This window comes from Zeus faber (genome assembly GCF_960531495.2).
Source record: "Zeus faber genome assembly, chromosome: 18".
Taxonomy (NCBI): Eukaryota; Metazoa; Chordata; class Actinopteri; order Zeiformes; family Zeidae; genus Zeus; species Zeus faber.
Window position 1 is genome coordinate 20759696 of NC_137210.1, and position 23161 is coordinate 20782856.

Here is a 23161-nt window from a genome sequence, read left to right on the forward strand (position 1 = left end):
CTCTTCAAACAGACGCAGCCCACGTCAGCAAATCATGAGGGTGGCCATTGTCCGATTTTTATACCTTACTATTGGCATTTGGCACTCGTTAAAATACATATCAAAATACATATCAATGTAGAGGTCAGGTGCATCAAAAACCCCACTCCCCGGTTGTACGTTTGGTTCCACGTACAAAGATGTGTGTACACGGGTTAATATATTGTTTTTATTATGGTTGTTTAACACGCAGGATACCAACTGTTCAATAAAAACAGCATACGGGCTTTAGCATACCACTATTTTCCCCGTACACTGACGACCTGTTGCATAGGCATCCTTGTTGAGCCGCTGCACAACAGTTGAAGGAATGCGGACGCTGAATGACATTTGTATATTATGTTGACACAGCTTAGGCAAAGAAATACATTTGTGTACAAAGTTTAACTGTTTAAAGCAGTACTGAGGAACCGACACGTTTTTATTGTCAGCAGCCTTTCCACAAGGCTGAGCGTCATCACATTCCCCACCAACGAATACCTCATTGATCACTATTACACAGCTTTTATAAGCGGTGCGACTTAGCTTGGCCATAGTGCTCATAACCATTTTATTTTTATCTTTTTAAATAAGGGAAGCAAACACACGGGATGAGACCACCCACCAGGCAAAGAAATTCCCACAACAAATCAGCCGCAAGACGGTTTCAGGTTCCAAGCAAGCGTCTCTGACCTGTTAAGACAAAAGCCTGTTGGTTAAATGGCTGTTGTGCCAACTGTGGGTCTGATTTGAACCATGTTCACATGTTAGACGCCACATCAGCACTTGTGTTCAGGCAAAGCAGTGTGGAAAGGGCATGAAGCACACAACGCAGACCAAGACGTCCCAGCGCACGAATCAGGGGTTTATGTTGGCAAACGCACATGGCGGCTTTTGACCTCAAAAGACAGGCATGTTATATTTGTAGCTTCCCTGTTCCAGTGTTCCCCAATCCGTTACCCATTTATTCAGCCCATTCACCCACCTGTTTCTCCATCCACTTTTCCCCCAATATCAACTGTATTGTTTTATAACTGAATTACTGAGCAAAAGGTAATAAAACCCTTTTAAAATGGGGGGGGGGGAAACAACAAGTCTCTGCATAAGCATCCCTTTAAATTAGGGTTGCACCGATTGGGAACTTCTGTGCCGACACCGATGTTTATCATAACATTTTGGCCGATAGCCGACGGCGTCGTTCTCTCGGACGGATGGAAAGAATTAAAATCTTAAAAAATGCTAAAATGGGTCGACAAATATACTTTGGCTGCCGATAATACAGGTGGGCGCCCCGCCCAATTAAAATCTGTGTGGTAAACATTGGATTAGTCTGACCGATACTGACGTGCGACTTTAAATAAAAATAAAATTGCATGGCTCATTGACATTTCCTGTACAAACATTAAACTAGTTTAACTAGTTGGGTATCGAAATACGGTATTGTGTGCAACAGATTGTTTTGATACTGACTCACCTCTCTCCCCCTAACTTCATTCATCTGCTTAACATCCTTTCATCTAGCCTGCCCGGATATGCGGCCATCCCTAGTGATCATGTTAATCCTTTAATGTCCTTACCTGTTGTCCTGCGCTAATCCAACCTCTGTACCGCCAGTCGGTCCATCCACCCGCCTAGATGGGTCCTCGCACTGCCGTCATAATGTGACGGCATTTTGGAGAGGGCTGGGACCCACAAGCGGGGTGGGATAAGGTTAGAGCTGAGCACAAAATGAGGACTTCACCAAGCCCTGGAACGGTTTTCTTTCATGTATATTACAGCAACAAAACATGCCCTATTCCCCTTTATTTTAACATGGTTGGTAAAACTGCCACAACTTTTAATCAGCAGAGCAGGAGGGCATGAAAAGTAGTTTGACATTCCCGCCCCGACCGTCAATACTAACGTGGTAGTAATAGATTATTTTACACAAAATACAGCAGATATGGACGTTTCAATTTGTGTCGCCAGACAACACGCCATCCCACTTGAGGACATCGCCCAAAATCTCCCCACAAATCATCCTCTGCTTAGGGCATACGGGTCCTAAAGAGACAACTGGGATTGAAAGCTGTAATCTAGTCAACGCCTGTTTACCAGCCCGCCTGGGAAACACAGACATCTGTAACCTCCAATTATAATCTGGGCTGGTGCATGAAAGCCGCAGATTGAGATCCCACCTCCTAACAGCTGCAGGGGATCACCCATCCCCTCTGCCCACACCTAATGAGGAATTTCAGGCTTTTTCTACCTTTTCCAATTACCAGATTCTTTTGGGCTACACGTATTTCCACTGGCTGGACCAATCAGCGCCCGCTCAACCTCCTCGGTCCAAAACGGATCCTTCATTTAAGCTAAAGGCAGGCCTCATATTTGCCGATCTTGTCTATACAACTTTTTTCCCCCCTATTTACCTTATCTATATATATATCTTTTATGTATATAAAATATATACCCACAGTTGCTTGCTTGTCATAGCAACACGTAATATTTTACAACTTGTGATATAAATTCCTGCAAAATATTACCTATATATTTGCTAATTGTTATATCACTAAAGATCCTGATCCGTATCTGGAGATGCAAAACATAGTCATCACATGTGCAGAGTTTTACCAGGATCCAATCTCCAAATGTGTGTCCCTACATGACGTGCATGTTAAGGAGCTACGAGTGTGTGACCAAGCAAACGTATGTCCGTGTGTTAATGTAGAGGATCTGCGTGTGTGTGTGTGTCATGGGCCAGGCATGGACTCTTAGGTGTGTCTAATTATTTAGACCAAATCATAGTTTCATTAACTTCAGGATAAGCAAGAATATTTCCCAGAGCTGTGTGTGTGTGCGTGTGCCTGTGTGTCACTAATCGGGACCAGCATTACCATAATTTGCAATTTCATCCGATTAGTTATGCATGATCCACATCCAACATTGGACGGAGACACTGAGAAAGGCGATGAGTAAGAATGAGACGGGGAGAAAGAGAAAGGGGGAGGGGGGAGAGAGAGAGAGAGAGAGAGAGAGAGAGAGAGAGAGAGAGAGAGAGAGAGCGAGAGAGAGAGGCGACCCTTGATACGACAATTATGCAGCTAAAGAAATCAAAAAATGGTGCCAAGCCACTGAGAAAAAAATTTGGTAAGTAGAGAAAATAACTACCGCTTATCCCCATTTGATTTATAAAGCTGACATTTAAAGATGAAACGTTAATGTTTAAAAAAAAATATATATGTATCTTTACATCATACAAATTGCCTATCCATCAAATAAGATCATAGGACACATTTATGTAGAGCACGAAACAAAAGTGTTTCCCATCGTACAATACGCAAAGAAATTAATTTATGATTGGAAAGAATTAGGGCGGAGCAACAAAAACAATATATTCTAACACTTTGTGTATTGTTTAGTCTCTGAATGATGCCTAATATTGGTAAAACCTTCCGTCACACTCAAACGCCATAAATCCCGTGCACTGGCATCGTGCATTCTTTTAAATTTTTATTATTTTTTTTTTAAACAAAACCACTCTCCTTTAAACAAAATTGCAAGCGTTGAAAACGATTTGTATTCATCTCAATTATATCTCACAAAAATCAACATATTCCTGTTTAAGTTAGGCTTCTCACACCACCCCCTGCACACGAGTCGCCTATGTCGATTGTTTAATGGTAAAACTTTAAAACCATTTGAAAAGTCCTCAACCCGTCACGATACGCAAAATTGCGTGGGCCCCGAAGTAACGTAACTGACGGATTACAAACCGCACCACGAGCCTTGTCGCCCCCGTCCAAATGCACTGGCATTCAGAATTCAGGCAATTGTTCCTCACGTTGCGAGCTTATATCTGCCAGCCCACCTTGGTTATGGTGCTTGGTGTTGTCTGTGGGTGCGAACGCGAGCGCCGGGAGTAAACACAGCTGTGTTTTGGGCTTTGGAGAAGATCTCTCGCCGGAAAGTTGTGCCATCTCTGGTTTTTGGGCGACAGTCTGCTAAGTAGCTGGCCGTCTCGGATGCTCGCTGGCTGCGGAGCCGTCGGAATGAATGGCTGCCGACCGGCTGGGAACTCGGGGACCTGCCAGCGAGGGGGTCTGGCGGAACGGTTGCTCACGGCGACGACGGCGATCCGAGCGTCGAAGATAGCGCACGTCCAGGTTGAAGAAGAAGAAGAAGAAGAAGAAGAAGAAGAAGAACTTGAAGAAGAGACGCCCTCCCTCCCATTATAAAAATCACAAGTTACTTAGCAACAGCCACTGTGTTGGAGCGGAGCCACTGTAAACTGTAACGGCCCGGCTCTTGTCTATCGACGGCTCTGTTTGCGGCGCTTTTCCAAGCGGCGGAACTGTTCTGTGAGCGTTCCAAAGGTTCATAATGGAAGGGGCCCGGCAGCTGGTCCTCTTGGTTAAACATGAACAGGCTTCTCTTTGACAGGGCTGTCACTGACTGTCAGTACATGGCGTGGCGGAGCCTGGGCTCACTCAAATGAAATGGAGCGTGCGCGCAGCCCCGGGGACCTTAAAGGCGCACACGCAGCTTCGTTTTCGCTAATCCACATCTGATCTGATCTGGGAATGTCATAAAAGCATCTAACCTCGTGACTGCGACGGCAATAGATTGTTTGCCACAGATATTACACTTGAATACAGCGCACCAGTTGCATATGCCCCCCCCCCCCAACAGAGAGACCTGCCACTGAGCTTCTGGCTGCGGAATCGAGATGGAAGTCCCTGCGTCTCCGCTCACCCCCCCCCCTTTAAGCCGCGGTCACCCTCGAGTCACACCGCCACTAGGAACTGTCAGCCCCGGCTGAACACCACGCCGGGTGGTAGGGTGTGGCTTTCACCGTTCAGACAAACCAGACCGGAGCTGTCAGGGGAAGATAGAGGGGGGGGAAGGAGGCGAGAAGCCGCGAGATAGAGAAAGACGGAGAGATTGGGCCCTAACGCAGGAACAAAACCCAGATCGAGATATCGAGGCAAAAAAGAGAGACAGACGGGCAAGGCGAGCGTGTGAGAGGCGGGTGAACAGACCGAGCTGCCTTCGCCTCGACTCGGTGCGATGTGCTAAAGCTTAATTGGACTATAACAACTAAAGCTAAGTGTGCATAAAGACGGCAGCCTCCTAAATTAACAGTTCTGGAAAGAGAAAGTGCGTGCACGCACGCACCCACGCACGCACACACGCACACACGCACACACGCACACACACACACTTAACTAAAATCTTCAAATAATTGCAGAGCCACTGTGGATTTAACAAAACCACACCATATACAGCCTTCAGCCATTCAGAGTAAAAAACGGAAGAACCTGTTGACGGACCCTGAGACGTGAAGGGAGATTTGGGGAAAAATGCGTTTGGAGACTGCTTGCTTCACACAGCGTCGCCCTCGCCCCATCACATCCCATAGTGCACGGTGGAACTTCTCCGCTCACCACACCAACGCGGACAACGCGGAATTGCGCTCGCGCCCGTCGGCAGGCCCATTAAAAAACGCTGGGATGGCAGCGCGGCAGAATCATCCCGCCGGCTTGTGAATAAATGATAACACTTTCCTTCCCTAAATAGCGACTTCTGCCCCGGACGGAAATGGACCATAATGTCTGGGCGGACAAACGTACAGATTCCGCAGACAAATCGCCTTGTACTCTGGCAAAATGGCTGCTGTGGAGAACTGGATTTGTCGAGACTGGGAATGAGAGCGCCCGCATTTGTACGACCACCTGAACGGGAACGTGGGGTGGTTTTTGTCAGGATATGAATATGTATCGCATAAAAAATAAATAATAATAATAATAATAAAACCCGTCTTCGTCGTTCATATTTGGGGAGGCCGCCCGGGGCTGCGACACTACCCGAGTTCCCTCCCGCTCCCACAGGACGTGCCTGCCCTCCGCGAGCAGGTGCAGTTCATCCTCATTACCCCGACCACACCTGTGTCACCCTCCACGTCCTTCTTCCTCTCCTCCCGTCTACCAACCCCCGCACTCATGTCTTCCTCTCCCGACCACTCCCCTCCCCACTTTCCCTCCCATCTGTACGAGCTCTCTCTCTCTCTCTCACAATTGAAACCCGAAAGCTAATGCGCTGAGATCACTCATGGGCGGAACTTATAGGCGGAGCTGAAATCTATGGACATTTTGATTTCTTTCCGTCGTCTTCGGTGAAAATGGAAGACTGTCTTTTTTTGTTTGTTTTCGATTCAAGGTCTAATTCCAAACTCGACTGTGTCGTGCCGAGTCCTGGTGGGAGGTCAACCCCTCCGGCAATCAAAAGCGACGGAGCCGCCGACCAACGGGCTACAGCAGCTCTGGACAGCATCATCGCAGATGGCGAGAGTAAGGGACGATGAGGGGTTTCAAGAGCTCACGGCAACCAATGAGCGAACGGGGCGGCGGCGGAACCGGGCTCTGGGGCAAAGAAAGTGGAGTCTTGTGTTTGTAATCCGTGACCTTAATGTAGGAGGAGGAATTATCATGCATTCATCACAAGGCGCAATAACAGCAGCAAATGCATTATTCATTTACCGGGCTGAAAACCAAACACTTCTGTGAGTCGCTTCCCATTAACGGTTTCAGTTTATCTGACAATTATGGAAAAGCCAACTAGCTTTGCTACTCAACATGCCACTTAAGATCTGCATGGGATGCTGCCGTTGCTGTGTCACAAGTACTTTGTCTTACTGTAAATGACAATGGCAATGTGCACGCTGGAAACACCAGTGCCAAGAGAACCGATTTAAGGTGTTTACTGGGCTTCAATTTCACAATCTTCTCAATGCCCGGGCTGGTGCAGGACATCTACTACAGCCAAGTTTCAATGAGTCCAGTTGACATCAACATTGTTACTGTATGAATTATACATATACTGCATAGAAGGCCTAACAAATTCCCAGCCACGATAGCCGTTTAAAGGCAGGTGCTTGGAAATCCAAAACATACCTGTGCATGATAAAGACTTAATTATCAATACATAACTATAGCGTTACTTACTAAATTACAGGGTCACTTACTCCAAAGGAGGTATAATACGTGTGTGTTCATAGCTGGTAGAAAGGTCGGCGTGCATCATCATGCATAGGACGGTGCACATAAACTGATCATCCTTTGGCCTTTTTTCCTGGCATTTTCTCTTCACCATTGGCCGCTATTTTCGTATTAAGCCGCGTTTGTGTCAAATGAGCAAAACAGGTGTCTGAATCACGACATGTTTATAGGTTTATGGAACACGACGAGCGCTTATATCACGGCGGACGCCGCAACGCTGGGAGAAAGATGACAGTATAAGAGGGAAAGAAAGGGGGTCCGAATCCCGCAGCTGACGTTCACGGGATTCTGAGGCGGCGGGCCACCGACATCCCTGCATGAGGGGAGATTTTCCATTCTTAAAAAGATGTAAAAGCTGAAGATATCTCTCTCGCACCCAGACAAGACAGAGCAGCCTCCCCATATGATCCCCAGCAGCAGCAGCAGCAGGAAAGGAAACCACTGCGACCCAAAAGATGTGGCAGGGATGGAGGGGGATTACGTCATCGAGAAAAAAGAGGACATTTCATCACAGCTTCCAAACGTCGATCCTGAAACACGCACTTAACAGGCTTTGGCCGACAAAACCTGAGCCAAATCTGATCACTTATCCGGGTTAAAAAATTGTTTTAATAAAATAAAAATGGAGCGATTAATGATGCGTCTTTACTAAATATTGGAGGGGAGGGGGAGGTCTTAAATTTGCAATAAAAAAAAAAAAAAAAAGATTATCACTGCAAGCATTCTGATGTTTCTAAAACATGCAATGTGCAGTATGCAATATGAGATAAGCAATGCTGTACATTCTGCACATATATATTCAATAAAAAGTGAATACAAACAGAATGAATGGGTCCGAAAAAAAACAAAAACAAAGACATGATATCAAGTCCGTGGAGGAAACCGAGTTAAAACCAGGACAAGACAATGCATCCAAACGTCGAGAAAGCGGCGGGATCGAACAACCAAACGGGACGTGAAGCAACCGGGTCCGGCAGCGCGTCCCCCCTGCGAGGGTCCTCCCGGCTCGCAGGCTCGTCGTCCCGGCGGGTCTGGGTCGGAGGGGAAGCGGCGTGAGCTCGCCGTCGCCGACATTTGAACGGGGGGACGGGTCGGAGCGTGGACGTGCGACGGGGCACCGACGCGCACCGAGCACACACACGGATCAGTGTTGGAAAGCGGGATTGAATGGGCTCCGGAGCGGCTAGCTAACACTAGCTACACTCACTGGCCGCTTTTAAACACCACAACACCGGATAAAATATGATGGTACTGTACTCGTCCCTGGGCGTTCAGGATATAGATGAATAAAAATAAAAATAAATGAATTATTAATTAATAGATAATAACAGAATGCATGCTAAAAAGAAATAGCACAAAATAAACAATATTAAAAACAGATATAATAATAAGTAAAATAGATCCGTATAAAATCAGCAGTGCGGGGGTGGTTGTTAATGGTTATTTCAGTGGGTTTTAGCTCCCACCGCTCCGCACAGAGCAGCGGGCACCCCCTCACCTCCTTACCGTCATAAACCGCTCCGGGGGCGGCCAGCTTTTTAACAAAACCTCGTTTTACCGCGGGGGGGAAACGCTTCGGGTTGGCGTCGGCCGGTGTGGAGCGAACATCCAGGCTCAGTTCACCCGCTGTGCCGAGCTGCGGACCATCCGGGGCATCCTCGTCGGGACGTGTGGGAGCCTCCGCGCCCAGCGGAGCGGGGCCTCCTCCGGGCCGGATCCCGCCGCCTCTCGATCGGCCGCGACCAGTACTCCGAGCCCCCGAGAAGCCCGAGTCAGCATCGGCCGACGCGAACCACCACCGGCCGGGTCCTCAGGCGGAGCTAACGACGGCTATAATCCGAGGCATTCGCCGGGGTTGGTGAGGGGGCGGCCGAATAAAACGGGTGGTGGTGGTGGTGGCGGGGGGGGGAGAAGGCGAGCGGCGTACGCGCTGAAGACGGGTCGGTTGTGGACTAAACGCTGCGTCGGTGGCTCCCCCCAGCTCCGCCAGTCCGCTGAGCTCTGCGGCTGCCTCGCTTGCAGTGCGCGGCGGCGACACAGCGGCGGAGTGGCGCAATCCGACAGGGCCGCGGAGCCGAGGGGCGGGGCCAGCTGGGCGGCGGGGCGGGGGTCGCCGGGGCGGAGGGGCGGGGGCCCCGGCCCGGAGGCGCGCCGCTTGTTTCGTCCTCTGGGTTTTGGGGCGGACGCGCTCACGAGTTGTATTAGTTTTGTTGTATTTTTATTTTTTTCATATTTGAGTTTATTTTGCCGAAACATTGCGAACCGGAATGTGATTGGGAACGATCCGAGTTGCAGGAGAGGGATGCGCTTGCATTTTCTCTACTGTAATATCTCCATTCACACTTTTTCCACATGCACTTTGCTGCACATGTCTGTATATACAAATAGCCTGTCCCATAAACACACCTCTATTCCCTTTACTCCTATTTCGTATCCCCCACTCTGTATTACCGTTTTGAGTCTTATTTCATTTTTATTTTATTTGATCTATATTATTCTCATTACTTATTGCATTACGTTTTAGGAATCAGTTAGTTTCAGTTAGGAATGAGGGTTAGCTATCATGTTCGGTTTACTATCTATTGTGCGTGATCTCCGGGTGCGTTGCGAAGACATTTCACTGCATATATGTTTGAACGTATGTATATGTATGTGACAAATAAACCTCTTGAATCTCGAATTTCGATTTACACGAGCTCAAGTATTTGATCTTATCTTAGGATCTGCAATTCAATCGAAAGTGCAAACTAAATACTGCTCGGCAAAAAAAAGAAATACTCCTTGGCAAAACAGCCTGGTTATTCTCTTCTGGATACTAAACGACGAAATTTATAGTTTAAAGGTTTGTTTTTTTCCCCTCATTCAAGGTTATTTTCTACACAATTAAAGTCGATTGTTAAAACTTTATATAAATTAAAACCATTAAAAGCTATATCTTAAAAAATCCCATTCCCATTCAGACATATAATTTCAGTCTCATTATTTTATTGGGTCTATTATTCATCCAGGAGCATCCATCTGTTCTTTACGTAGCCGGTATATGTTAAGATAACAGTATTAACCGCGGGGGATAATTTGGGTGTTGAAGTTGACAGAACAGTAGGCGTAAAAAACAAAAAATATTTTTATCAAAATATTTATAATAAAATAAAATATACAGTATGTACACATATATACAGAAGTTAACAGGGAGCAAACCTTTTGCATCTGACTTTGACAACTCCTGAGCCCAATATGGGTAGGAGTGGAAAGTACAAATAGTATAATTTTTTTTTTTTTTTTTTTCATTTCTAAAACTTCTTATTTTATCAACAATAAGAAAGGCGATAGATTTTTGAAATACTATAACTCTTGTCTAAAAAAAAGTGTTTGGGGATGAATGGCATGTTCATCAAATCTAAAACTAATCACGTGTAATATGATTGCTCTTGTGAAATGATAGGATATTGTTTTCAGATAAAGTAAATGGAAGCGGTAACAACGTAATAAGACCAACCCCACCCCAACTCACCAGCTGAATGATTGATCAGTATGCTTGTGCAGCTTTAGCGGTAGAGAACGAGGTGACAAGCAAAAGCAACCCTGCTATAAAAGCACTGCTTACATAGCAGCACTGCTTAGAACAAACCGAACATAATCGATATTGGTGTCGATTCCTGAGAGGGTGCATTTGCGGAAAATCTGTGCGAATGTGACTAATGACGAATGACTTTTATTTAAGATGCGCATCATAAGCGCAACATGAATCCAGGGAGTGCTGTGAAGATTAACTGATGTCAACGAAAGTCAACGTAAACTATAAAGTCTGACCATTATCTGCCCAGAACGCTAAATTCTTTCCTAGACGAGCGGATTCGTGTGGGCACTGGTAACATGGGCAATGCTGACCTCGTGTGGCTCCAAAAAGTACTTTTCTCTGACGCGCAACAAACAATGGACCATTGTCACTTCCAGGAGACAGCGGTTGAAGTGGCGAAACCAAGACAATGGATGAGCCCAGCATTGTCAGCATACTTAACCCAAAATCCACTTCATAGTCAGGGAACTGGCAGACACCCGTTCATTTTTGGATTCATGGAGTGGATCCATAGTAAAACCTCAGATACTGTTTCCTGCTCATAAAGCCTTCAGCAGGCAGCGGTGGGTACGTGTGTCCTATTTAGGGATGTTACACCGCCCCCCCCCCGTTACGCCCGTCTGTTGCCCCACCCAACACCTGGTGCTTCCTGTCTGTTTTGGACTCCTCTCCATTTACTGCACAAACGCTTATCGGGAAATAATCTTCAATCCAGCCGCCCCCCCCCCTCCCCATCATCCTACTGCATGATGTATTGATTAGCGTGAGAGAAAAATCCTCACGGCTCGGGTACCATTTTTTCCAAACATACTTTTTCATGGCGCATTCTACCTTTGCGCGGAGATGTGGTGTTGCCAGCATGTGTCTGTGACAGCATTAATTACATGCTTCTATATTTAGGTGGGCCCACGGGGTGCACGACTTGAGATGTAATTAAAACCCCATATCTGAACCTCATTAATATGCACATGGGCAACGTAGATGACCCCGAGCACTATACAATGAGATATGAGACCCAATAAGCTGGATATTAAGATCGCTATCGCTAGACTAAAATTATTCGGGGTCATCGAAATAACATGGAGACCGAAAGTTGAATTGCCCTTTAAAAATATATTTTTGTGATCTGAGAGACTGTTGCTGCCTAGCGCCTCAACATATTATCCAGAATTAATTGAAAAATGATAAAGAAATCAAAGCAAGAAGCCTAAGGGAGACAATGAACAACAACACAACAAAAGTTGCACTTTTCAGACAGTGTATGTGAACATGAAAAATACATAGGCTTTTGTGAAGAAAATAAGGTACAGCAAACACAAACATGACTGGTCATGGAATTCCCAAGTCTGGAAATCCTAAAATCAATGTTTCAAGCCTCAAAGACATTTTGCTTCGTCACATAAAATCTCCCTGCCGTCGGATTGCGAAGACAAGTGTTTTCACTCCAAAGAGTTTTGCAATATTCAAAATTCCTGTGCGGAATGTGAAACCCCGAAATTTAATTTAAACTGACTACTGACTTAACTGACTCATCCGACTGCATTCGCTCAGATGAGGCTCCAGTCCCTCGCTCTCTCGCACTCACTCACGCACACTTTTCATGCTTTTTCCTCGTTCAGCAAAGTGAGGATCCCATCCCTCCTGGAGGTGTAGGGCGCGTGTTTCAGCTGGAGGATGTGAGCCGGGAACAGGTTGCCGCTGGGCGCATACATCTCCTCTCCCTTCTGCCCCATGAGAGAGCGCAGCGCCTTGTTCCGGGAGAGGATTTTGTCGTAGAACTCCACGCCCCCCTTGGCATAGTCGCGGGACACTTGCGCCGCGCGCCGGTCGGCGCTGTAGTCGATCCGCTGGCTGACGGCGTCGGAGGTGAGGAAATACGACACGCCGCCCAGGCCCAGCGCCAGAAAATTCACCGCCCAGCGATAAAGCGCCGGCCCGGCGTGGAACCCGAACATCTGCTTCAGAACCACGCTGTAAACCCAAACGCCCCCCAGGCAGACCGGCGCGACGGTAGCGCTCAAAACGGGGGCTCCGGACTCCAAGCGGGCCACCTCCCTCGCTATGGCAAACTTCTGCGCCTCGGTGGAGAAAACCAGCGCGTCCTTCAGCGAGGTGCCAGAATCGCTCTCCCACTCTACTGTTTTGCCGTTGATGAAGATGGTTCGGTTTGTGATTCCGCCGGTGTCGCCCGCCGTGCTGTTGAAATTGGCGGGGATGCCGACCTGGGCCCCCGCAGGAAGCCAGGGGACACCGGCAGACACGGGGTGAAAGCCAAAACAAGCGAAAGCAGAGTAGCTGCTCGGTGAGCTGATGCCATAGTCCTTCAACACCTGCAGAGAAGAACAAATACAACGATGATAACGGGTTCTACAGTTAAAAAAAAAAATTGCCACTGGAGACCAAAAACATTTGCAACTATGTCAAGTAATCACATACAGTTTCATTACACACAACACACACACACACACACACACACACACACACACACACACACACACACACACACACACACACACACACACACACACACACACACACACACACACACACACACACACACACACCTACCTGCTGAAAGAGTCCTCCCAGCTTCTCAGAGAGTGTGACCGGCTGTCCTTTGTGCCAGGCCTGGTACAGCTGTCTGAAGGACATGTCGGGGAGGACGTGGTAGAAGATGTTCGCTGTGAAGACCCCGCCGCAGCTCACGATGACAAGCGGAGTACGGTACTTCTGGAGAAGTACGGCGTACCTGAGGAAAGGGGATGCCATGTCGTCCCTTTTCTCCTTTTCTTATACGCTGTTTGGTTTTCTTCCCATCAAGTGCCGCCGACTTCAGCTGCCATCTGTGTGTGTAGAGGATGTATGCAAGTATAGGAGAGAAATTAGTAATTTGCCATAGAGCTATTTTGACATTGTGTTATCAAGCTGGATTGATGTTTCAGCCGTTCATATCAAAACAATAGGCAATAATAATAAAGTAAATAAGGCCGCAGGCAGTAATACAAGGGGTCCAGTTTAATCGTGTTAGGTCTATCTATCTATCTATCAGACGGAAGTTGACGTTTGGTGTCCTTTTGGGCAATAATGACGTATTTCTGGAGGCTTGTGAATGGAAGCGAACTTAGGTAATTTTAGTGGTGACGCCTTTCAGTAGATTCAATTTCCGAGAGGTAACGTTTCCATGAACTCCGAAATGCGTTGACGTCTTTCTGTGAGTAATTACAATTTCACGGGCTCTAGTTTTCCGACGCGTCCCGCAGCACATGAATGCATCATTCATTCCCACAGTCGGGTGGACTCGACGTGGTGACGGGTTTCTGCGGATTAATGGTTTTTATTTGCGAATCCCGCAAAGTAAGGAGGACCGTAACGCCGCATCCAACATGGGCTTATGTCAGAATACAATGTCTTCATTTACAAAAAGACCCAAAGAGATGAAATATCAATCAAAAAGCATGGCCGACATCAACCAGGTGATGTCACCAGAACCACTCCAGAGCGATGGAGTCTACACCGCGCACCGCAAATTGGACGATGATGTCACAAACGTCTTACTCTAAAGCTCAACTCGGCATTAGCTTTCGAACGCTGGCGCGTCGATGCACGATGCACGTTCGGCAACTTGGGTCAAATGAAATCGGTTTTTCACTCCTTCCTGCTCCGTATGTGGGTCGATTTGGGATGAAACCCGATCCGCGAGATGTTTGCGACGTCGCCGTTCTAACGACACCTCAACAGTTTCTGTCCATAGCTTCTGCAGCTGTTCCGCTCCAGACGGCTTCAGCACGAAAAGCTCAGAGGGGAATAATAAAAATCCGAACGCCGACAATTATAAATAAATAATTTATGGATAATAATTCATCACAATAAACCCTAAAATGGAGCAATTAACAACAACCCTCTGCATCAACAATTCAACACAATAATAGTGTATATCTGCATATCGATACACTATCTGCCTATGTATGTTATGTACAACTATATCGTCGTAGTACAGCATATATGTATGCTTAATAATGTAATATGATCGTCCAACACAGTCATGTATAGTACAAGTATATGAATGGCACCATGACATGCTGATAGACCATCACTAAGCAAGGGTACACTTAGCCACTCGTGACCTACCAATTCGACCAAAATATCTATATGACGTAATATGCTAGAACATCCAAAACATTGTACACGGACCGATAACTTTAAGTATTATAAGTATTTTCGTAGCCTGTGGAACACAGAAGACATTTCGTTCCGCAGTGTGTTTCACGACTCACACGTCTCGGCGAGGACAGAGCGGCCACGGCGCGCGTTGCTATGGAAGGGAGCGCTCATGCCTGAAAGTACTGTGGGGCTAGTTTCACGACAGTTTCGCGACAGTTTTACGACGGTTTTCGACACGGTTTTTCAATCGACAGCCAATCCAGTTATGTACATTAGCAATATATCATAATATCTGGAAGGTTTAAGTTCAAGCTCAAGATTACAACGAAATAAAACAAACTGACAATAATAACAATTATATATAACAATTATTATTATTGTTATTGTTGTTGTTGTTGTTGTTGTTGTTGTTCTTCTTCTTCTTCTTCTTCTTCTTCTTCTTCTTCTTCTTCTTCTTCTTCTTCTTCTTCTTCTTCTTCTTATCATTATTATTATTATTATTATTATTATTATTATTATTATTATTAGTAGTAGTAGTAGTAGAAGTAGTAGTAGTATTAGTAGTAGTAGTAGTAGCAGTAGTAGTAGTATTGCTATTATTATTATTATTATTAATATTATTATTACTGTTATTATTATTATTATTATTGTTATTGTTATTATTATTATTATTATTATTATTAGTAGTAGTAGTAGTAGTATTACTGTTATTATTATTATTGTTATTGTTGTTATTATTATTATTATTAGTAGTAGTAGTAGTAGTATTATTATCATTATTATTATTAGTAGTATTAATATTAGTAGCAGTATTATTATTATTATTATGATTATTATTATTATTATTATTATTGTTATTATTATTATTATTATTAATAATATTATTAATAATAATAATAATAATAATAATATTAATATTAATAATAAATTAATGATTATTTTGGTTAGGTTAGGTTAAGGTGAGAGACTACAGAAGAATACACACCAGTGTAGCAGCAGACCAGGGCTATGCAATCGAGAAACCATAATCTGATCATAAGAAACATAATAAAGTTGGATATGACACAGCAGACCAGTGCAAATTGTTGTGTATGTATGTATACGGGAATATGATGAATAGACGGGCAAGTCACCATTATAGCTACGTTGTTTTTCCCACTCATACTTCAAACCGCAACATGTAATGGCAGGGTAATCAGGCCTGTGTATATGCATGCACACAAGTTTATGTGTATGTTCATTACCCCCCTTCCCCACTCACACATACACACACGCTGATTAAAGAAAGGGAATATGTACAGTTACTGAGCTCCTCTGAGGACCTGGATACGTGCTGAAATGACTGCAAGCCGTTATTAAATTTTAATGACGAAGCTCAGGCAGCGGTTTATGCGCAGGATGCAAATGAACCCAGAGCTCGGTGCACAAACGCAGAGCATGATACAGCGGAATTAAGGACGAGAGGGTGAGCGATAGGGGCGCAAGGTACAGGGAAAACAATGTTGAGTCCATATAGGTGCCGAGATAGCCTTTTAAATGCCCTCACATTTCAGATTTCCTCCATGATAATAACTCAGTCAGGACAGCTCTTCATAACCACGAGCTGACATCCGGCCATACAGGCAATATGATTTGCTTTGGCAGTGTAGCTACTTCCTAAAGTCATGGGTGAATGCACCGGTTAAAGTCGCAGCATAGAGGTGCGTGAGAAAGCCAATCCCGTAAAGATGAGAGCAAAGTGCACAGCCCTTCGTGCACTAATGGGCTGCTGCCCATGTTTGTCATGCATGTCAACGGGTGGACGTGCTTATGTGCCGAGTACTCGACTTCCATCGATATTTGACTTAGCAAAGCAGGTTGCCGCTGCTGGGGAGAGGGTCCACGCCATACTCTCCTGAACGACCTGGTGTCGCTCGCTATCACAAGGCTTTGTAGAACAGCATCTGTTGGTGGCCAATGTGTTTTAAAAAAAAAAATGTTTATGGGTTATGGGTGTGATGCAGTGCGGTGTACGAAGCTCCCTGAAGCGTTGTTGAACAAGACGTGCATACTGCAACCCTGACACATCTGAAGGAGGGCAAGACAAATCAGAGTTTGCCTGGAGGGACCAGTAGAGAAGTCACCATGTCTATACCTATATCAACTCTCTGGAAGACGGTCGCTCCCTCAGCGTTGTCAGTTATTGAAATGAATGTTTTTTCTCTGTTCAGATGCTCTTTTCAGAAAACAATAAACGACGGATGATAAAGTAATGAAGTAAAAGATGAGCTATTATATTTCTGCTGACTTTTACTTTCACTTAGTTACATTTATACCCCCTACAAAGCTTGCTTTTACTCCCATACATTCCCCTGAACACCTTCTTTACTCGCTACAAAATAAAATCGAAGGAAAACTGGGAGCCAATGATGTTAGTGAAGCCAGTTATCACCCGGTTCATGTTCACGAATCAAGGGTCGTATCAGCCAGCACGCCCAGTGTAGACAACCCTCTGGAGCCCGCGTTCGGAGTTGCCAGGTCTGCGTTTTCCCTGCGGAATTGGGCTACTAGAGTGTGTGCTGAGCGGCGTGTTGGAGAGCCACGTCCACAGTGACAGCCTCCTCCAGCGGTGATGCTGCCCCACCCTCACCTGCACCTGCAAGTCATGGCAAAAATGCCTTTGGTACTTAAATACATTTAATATCAGCTACTTTAAGACGAGATACTTTCACTTTTACCAGAGCCGTTTTGCAGTAAGACATCTCTACTTTTACTCAAGTGTGACTTTCGAGTACTTTTTCCGCCACTGATGATAACCAACTCCTTGGCACCATCGAGACAAAGAAAAATATCCTTTCTAAAGGCATCGCACAGCGCTCCTCTGGCAAAGATTCCTCATCTGATTCATGAGCGCACTATTGAATTTGCCCGTAGCTGCACGTCATGCTGGGGAGCATAAAACATTTGGATTACAGATCTGGAAAGACGCTCAGCCAAAGAGCATTAGAATGTGTGTAGTTCTTGAGAGTGACCTTTGATTGGCAACTTTAATATTGTACCTTCATCATCTGTAGGCATCGGTGATACGTAGAGCATTAGAATGTAGATTTGGTTTAGACTAGTCTAGTAAATTTGCTCATTTCAATGTGGGATTGAGATGTAGGTGTGTGTGTGTGCGTGTGCGTGTGCGTGCGTGCATGCGTGCGTGCGCGTGTGTGTGTGTGTGTGTGTGTGTGTGTGTGTGTGTGCGTGCGTGCGTGCGTGTGTGTGTGTGTGTGTGTGTGTGTGTGTGTGTGTGTGTGTGTGTGTGCATGTACAGTACATGTGATCTTTCTGAAGAAAAAAAGATCAAGTCAGAGCCTCTGATCCTACTGGAGAAAAACAGCTCTCTTCTGTCTCCATGGAAACAGGCAGGAACCAATGAAAGCGTGTGTGTGTGTGTGTGTGTGTGTGTGTGTGTGTGTGTGTGTGTGTGTGTGTGTGTGTGTGTGTGTGTGTGTGTAAATCCTTTGGATATGAAGACATGAGTTGAAATGTTCTATTCTATTGATCTTTGTCTCAATAGAACACACAGGTTATACAGTCGATACAGTGGCATAATATAACGCGTATGTTGGATAAAAAAAATAAAGTAATAAATAAACGGTGAGAGTAGAATAGAAGTACAGAAGAGAAGTAGAGAAGTAGAATTTGTAGAATCCATATTTTGTAGGTTCTAATGAAATTATTATCAATCTATTAATACATTGTTACAATTTAGAAATTAAGGTGTTGATTTTAAGTTCAGAAAATGCCAAATTATTGGTTAAACAAATTAAACCGTATTCCTTTTTTGTCATTGTATTATGTATAGCCTATACATATTTGTGTGTGTGTGTGTGTGTGTGTGTGTGTGTGTGTGTGAGTGTGTGTGTGTGTGTGTGTGTATTTATAAATAGTATTTATGTGCATGTAAGTACACATATGTCAACATGTGGGTAGTGGTTTGCGCCAACAGAGACTGGCTCCATCAATCCCCAGCAGAGGTTAAAAAGGTCATCGCTGATGTCTTTTGCGGTGGATGCGGTGTGTGTGCACGTGTCGTGTGGACGTGCACGTGCACATGTGGATGGACGTGCGCGCGCACGCACCCCGCGTTATCACTGTTTTCTCTGACATCACTCATGGTGCTTAACAATCCGACAACCCCACGCCGCCGAATGGCAGTTAGACCTCTGAGGGAGGACGTGATGAGAGCTTAACATTTTTAACATTCTCTACAAATGAAAATCCGTGGGGCCGCCCAAATTCTCATTTGATCACACTGTGATCGATTTCATCCATCCGATACGCTCACGAATACAAAGAAAAACACACAAACAAATAGTAATTGGACTTAATTGAACTGATTGTGATCCATGCAGCCTAAAAAAAATAATAATAATAAAATGTTGGTTCCCCGGAACATTGTTGGTTTCCCGGAACCATTAAAGCCTTTTGGAAATATCTGCCCATGAGAGCGGAAAAAGCTTTATGACATTACACGTAATGGTCTTTTGGTTATTCGAGAGGAAATCCCTCTTTAGATCGGGCTTTTCTGCCATGTTGAAAGTTAATAGACGAGTGAAAAACAGACGATTGTGACCGGCAGGTTGAGATGGAGGAGCGGCGTCTGCCCTTCTACCTTCCTGTGACTGGGGAGAGTGCAGCCACAAGGACAGGCTGATGTGTAATGATTTATTATCATGAGGCTCAAAGGGTCAATATCGATATTTATTCTCATGACAAGTCAAATCCGATCCAACTAAGACTTTTTTTTGAAAACAACGTCAAACAACACACAGGGTGTGAGGACTTGACATCATGTCACGTGGTATCTTCTGTCATCGTAAATTGAGACTTATTGATCACAATATGGCGAAAGCCTCACTTCCATCACGACGCCCTCCCAGTGAAGGGACTTCTACGAATAAAAGCATCAACGTATCCGCCGTCTCGGGACCCTGAAGCCGAGGGGGCGTCGTCCCGGCAGATCCCCCCCCCCCGGGAGAAGTATGCGAGGGAAACAGAACGATCAATACTCAAATTAAGATCCCATCACCGCCGGATCAATCAAGCGGGGCGACCTCTGAGTGAATGAATCAATTGCTCACTTGTTCGATCAATCCGGCACCTCTTGATTGCTTCCGAGAAGTCCGCCCCAACCCAAGCCTTAATCGATAGAGGAGGTGGCCTCCGACGCCGGCGCCGTCTCGTCGCCCTCCTCCGGCACCTTCGACCCCAAAATGATGAATTCAGCATTTGGTCGCTTTCGTCCCAGATGTGTTTTGTCTGCACTTCGGCATTTCACAGTATCGTCCGACTTTTCTTTTCACGGGGAATCCACTTTTTTTTTTTTTCCTTCCTAAACTTCAAGCATCGGCCGAGAACTGATCCGATAAAATACTTTTTCCTCAGCGGCGTAGTCCTTTCGTGAATTATTTACACGCGTCCGTTTCTTTCATTAGCCGCATCAAACAAACGCGTTATTTTTCGTTAATTTCGGGCGCGTCTCACATCTTTTTTGCCAATCGATCAAGATTTTATCGCCCCCGAGGGGAAAAGCTGTTTGGCGGGGAGAGAGGACGTCTCACCCCGGCTGTACAATATGAGGTGTGTCCCTTTGTATCATTTGGTATCATTATGTGTTGGGGATGGTGCCAGTATTATAAGACACATATTTTACACCGGTACAGGCTTTGGTCCGGCCCCAGCTCTGGCGGTGCTTTCGTCCCACACGGTCCACCGCCTCAAACGTCTTTAAAAAAGGTTTTCAATCAACTATGAAGATTAAAAATACAAACTCGCATAAACGGCATTTTTTTTTCAAAGACCTCAGACCTCATTTTTTGGTCGCTGTAAAACAGATGCATCCCAAAGGCCCCGTGCCTCGTTCCACCCACAGTCGCGTTCAGAATTTCTTCCCAAAGTCGTCGCTGCATCTGCGTGCGTTTCCATTCCGTAGAAAGAACAGATGGCGGGGCGCCTCTAAATACTGAATGACCGTCGGCACACTTTCCTGCAATTGCTGGGAGGAAGAAAAATTGATGGAGTCATAGGGGAAACGCCACGAGTGAGAGAGAGAGAGAGAGAGAGAGAGGGAAGAGAGAGAGAGAGAAAGAGAGAGAGGGAAGAGAGAGAGAGGGAAGAGAGATGCCCATTTCATTTAACCTCCATTAGTCAATCTAATGTGAGTTGTAAAATGGAAACGGAAACTGATGCCGGGAACATTTCTTATGACAAAGTTTGTATCTACTCTCTCTCTCTCTTTCTCTCTCTCTCTCTCTCTCTCACACACACACTCTCACACGCACATACACTGTCTCTTAACCTTCATTATAATCACCTTAAACACTTGTAAACCAATCCTGCTCATTGAGTCGTTTTTGCATTGCCAGTAACCATCACAGATCGTGGTGTGTGTGTGTCTGTGTGTGTGTGTGTGTGTGCGTGTGTGTGTGTGTGTTGTGTGTGTTTGTGTGTGTGTGAGTGCGTGCATGCATGCGTGCGTACGTGCGTGTGTGTGTCTCTGTGAGTTTGTACCTTCCCCAAAACAGCAGCCATGGCCTATTGTTATGGATTCTGGGAATTTACCATTTGGTGTAACTGGTGAGTAATCGCTGTGTCATGCATGTGGAGCTAAGAAAGCTGCTTAGTTCTAATCGCTGCTCCTCTTTGTTTCATTTGTTCACCTAAATAAACGGGTTGTTGCGTGGAGGGCCACCCATAAAGTGGGGTGGGGGGGTTTAAAAGGGGAAAGCTTTCTGGGGCCCACGGAGACATTTGGGGAGGGCCCATTCCATCTCCGCTCCGCTGCGTCATCAGGGGGTCTCGGCTCCGCATCAGAGTGATCGCCGAATGAAAATAATAAAAAACAGTTTAATTTATATATGTATTTATTTTAATATGTTCCCTAATTGAATGGAACAAAAAAAGCACTGTGCTTAACGGGGAGACTTTCTCAGTCACTCTCTTACCCCCCCCCCCCCCCTAATGTAGACCAGGTTTGAACTGTTGGTGTCATTTCTGATCTATGGGCGTGAAACTTAATTTAGTTTCTCATCCTTCCCTAGTTCCTTTTTTAGCCGACCAACTGTTTTTATAATAACTTTTCACAAAAATACGGTTGGCCATGTTGTTAATTTTTGAATGTATTGAGCTGTGACCTCTCAGATCAGTCATTCTCAGACTTTTTTTTATATCCCTCAATGTGATTTAGACTCTGGGACCTCAATCTGTGAAGATCTTTGTTGTCAGATATGATTTAGTCCAAACCTCCATACCTGCCGATACTATAGTTGGGGAGATAACAGTTAAACTATCATTTTAAAAAGGCGTTATTACACATTCTCTAATGGTTTTGACGTCGAAACGGTGAAGTTTAACTACTACAATTTTTTCTGGGGACCCCCTGGAACATCTTGAAGGAAAAAAATGTACCTTTAATAACAGTCTTTATCTATATGTTCACTCACAAGATTTACTAAAATTTTACATGATGTGAATGAAGAAACAATATCCTGTAGGCTTGTTAATTCATTAATTACTGATGTAATTCACAACTTAAGGGTCTTTTTATTACAAAATTAGCCATTTGTTACCGTAGCCTGAAAACCAAGCCGATGACCATAACCTCCATCAATATAGATGTGCCTGCTGTCGCTCAAGGTAAAATTCGACCCATTGGCTTTTCTGACAATGCTACATGGAGGGAGATTGTGCCCCCTCCAGGGATCACTGTTAGAAACATTTTGTCTTCCACCGTGGCTTGTACAGTGTGTGTACCGATTCCATCACACATTTATGAAAACTTGCACAATTCCCTTCCTTTGTCATGACGTGAATCTTTTTTGCCCACTTTTCTTCTATTTGTAATTGTCATTACTTTATTATTATTGGCTATTGTTTTCGTGTGTGCGGCTTTAAACGCTGCAATGTTCCGCCGAAAATGAGGTATCTATCTATCTATCTATCTATCTATCTATCTATCTATCTATCTGTCTGTCTGTCTGTCTGTCTATCTATCTATCTATCTATCTATCTATCTATCTATCTGTCTGTCTGTCTGTCTGTCTGTCTGTCTGTCTGTCTGTCTGTCTGTCTGTCTGTCTATCTATCTATCTGTCTGTCTGTCTGTCTGTCTGTCTGTCTGTCTGTCTGTCTGTCTGTCTGTCTGTCTGTCTATCTATCTATCTATCTATCTATCTATCTATCTATCTATCTATCTGTCTATCTATCTATCCATATATCCATCTAATATGTGATTTAATTCACATGGTGACATGATCATCATGCATCTATGTATGCATCCGTTTCTGTCAGTGTCCAGATGTTGGCTCCAGATGCGGAGACGCGCTCCCTTTGAACGGAC

General features: G+C 45.1%; 2 protein-coding genes across 3 annotated transcripts in view; both read right to left on the reverse strand.

Annotated features, from left to right (window-relative positions):
- The window catches only part of LOC307243923 (tyrosine-protein phosphatase non-receptor type 4-like), a gene marked incomplete at its 3' end in the record, with an annotated part of 79640 nt that extends 70866 nt beyond the window's left edge, over positions 1 to 8774 (reverse strand). Inside the window, 1 exon segment of the mRNA XM_080018892.1 lies at positions 8562 to 8774.
- Positions 8775 to 11873: 3099 nt separating this feature from the next.
- Positions 11874 to 14955, reverse strand: tmem177 (transmembrane protein 177). 2 transcript variants are annotated; one of them, XM_080019300.1, is made up of 3 exons: positions 14907 to 14955; positions 13201 to 13475; positions 11874 to 12962 (listed from the first exon to the last, which is right to left on the reverse strand). In XM_080019300.1, the coding sequence occupies exons 2-3, from the start codon at positions 13399 to 13401 to the stop codon at positions 12231 to 12233; spliced, it is 933 nt and encodes a 310-aa protein (XP_079875426.1). In that variant the 5' UTR covers positions 13402 to 13475; positions 14907 to 14955; the 3' UTR covers positions 11874 to 12230. The 2 variants fall into 2 exon arrangements, with proteins under 2 accessions (XP_079875426.1, XP_079875427.1); XM_080019301.1 differs by lacking the exon at positions 14907 to 14955 and adding an exon at positions 14761 to 14899.
- Positions 14956 to 23161: the final 8206 nt, after the last annotated feature.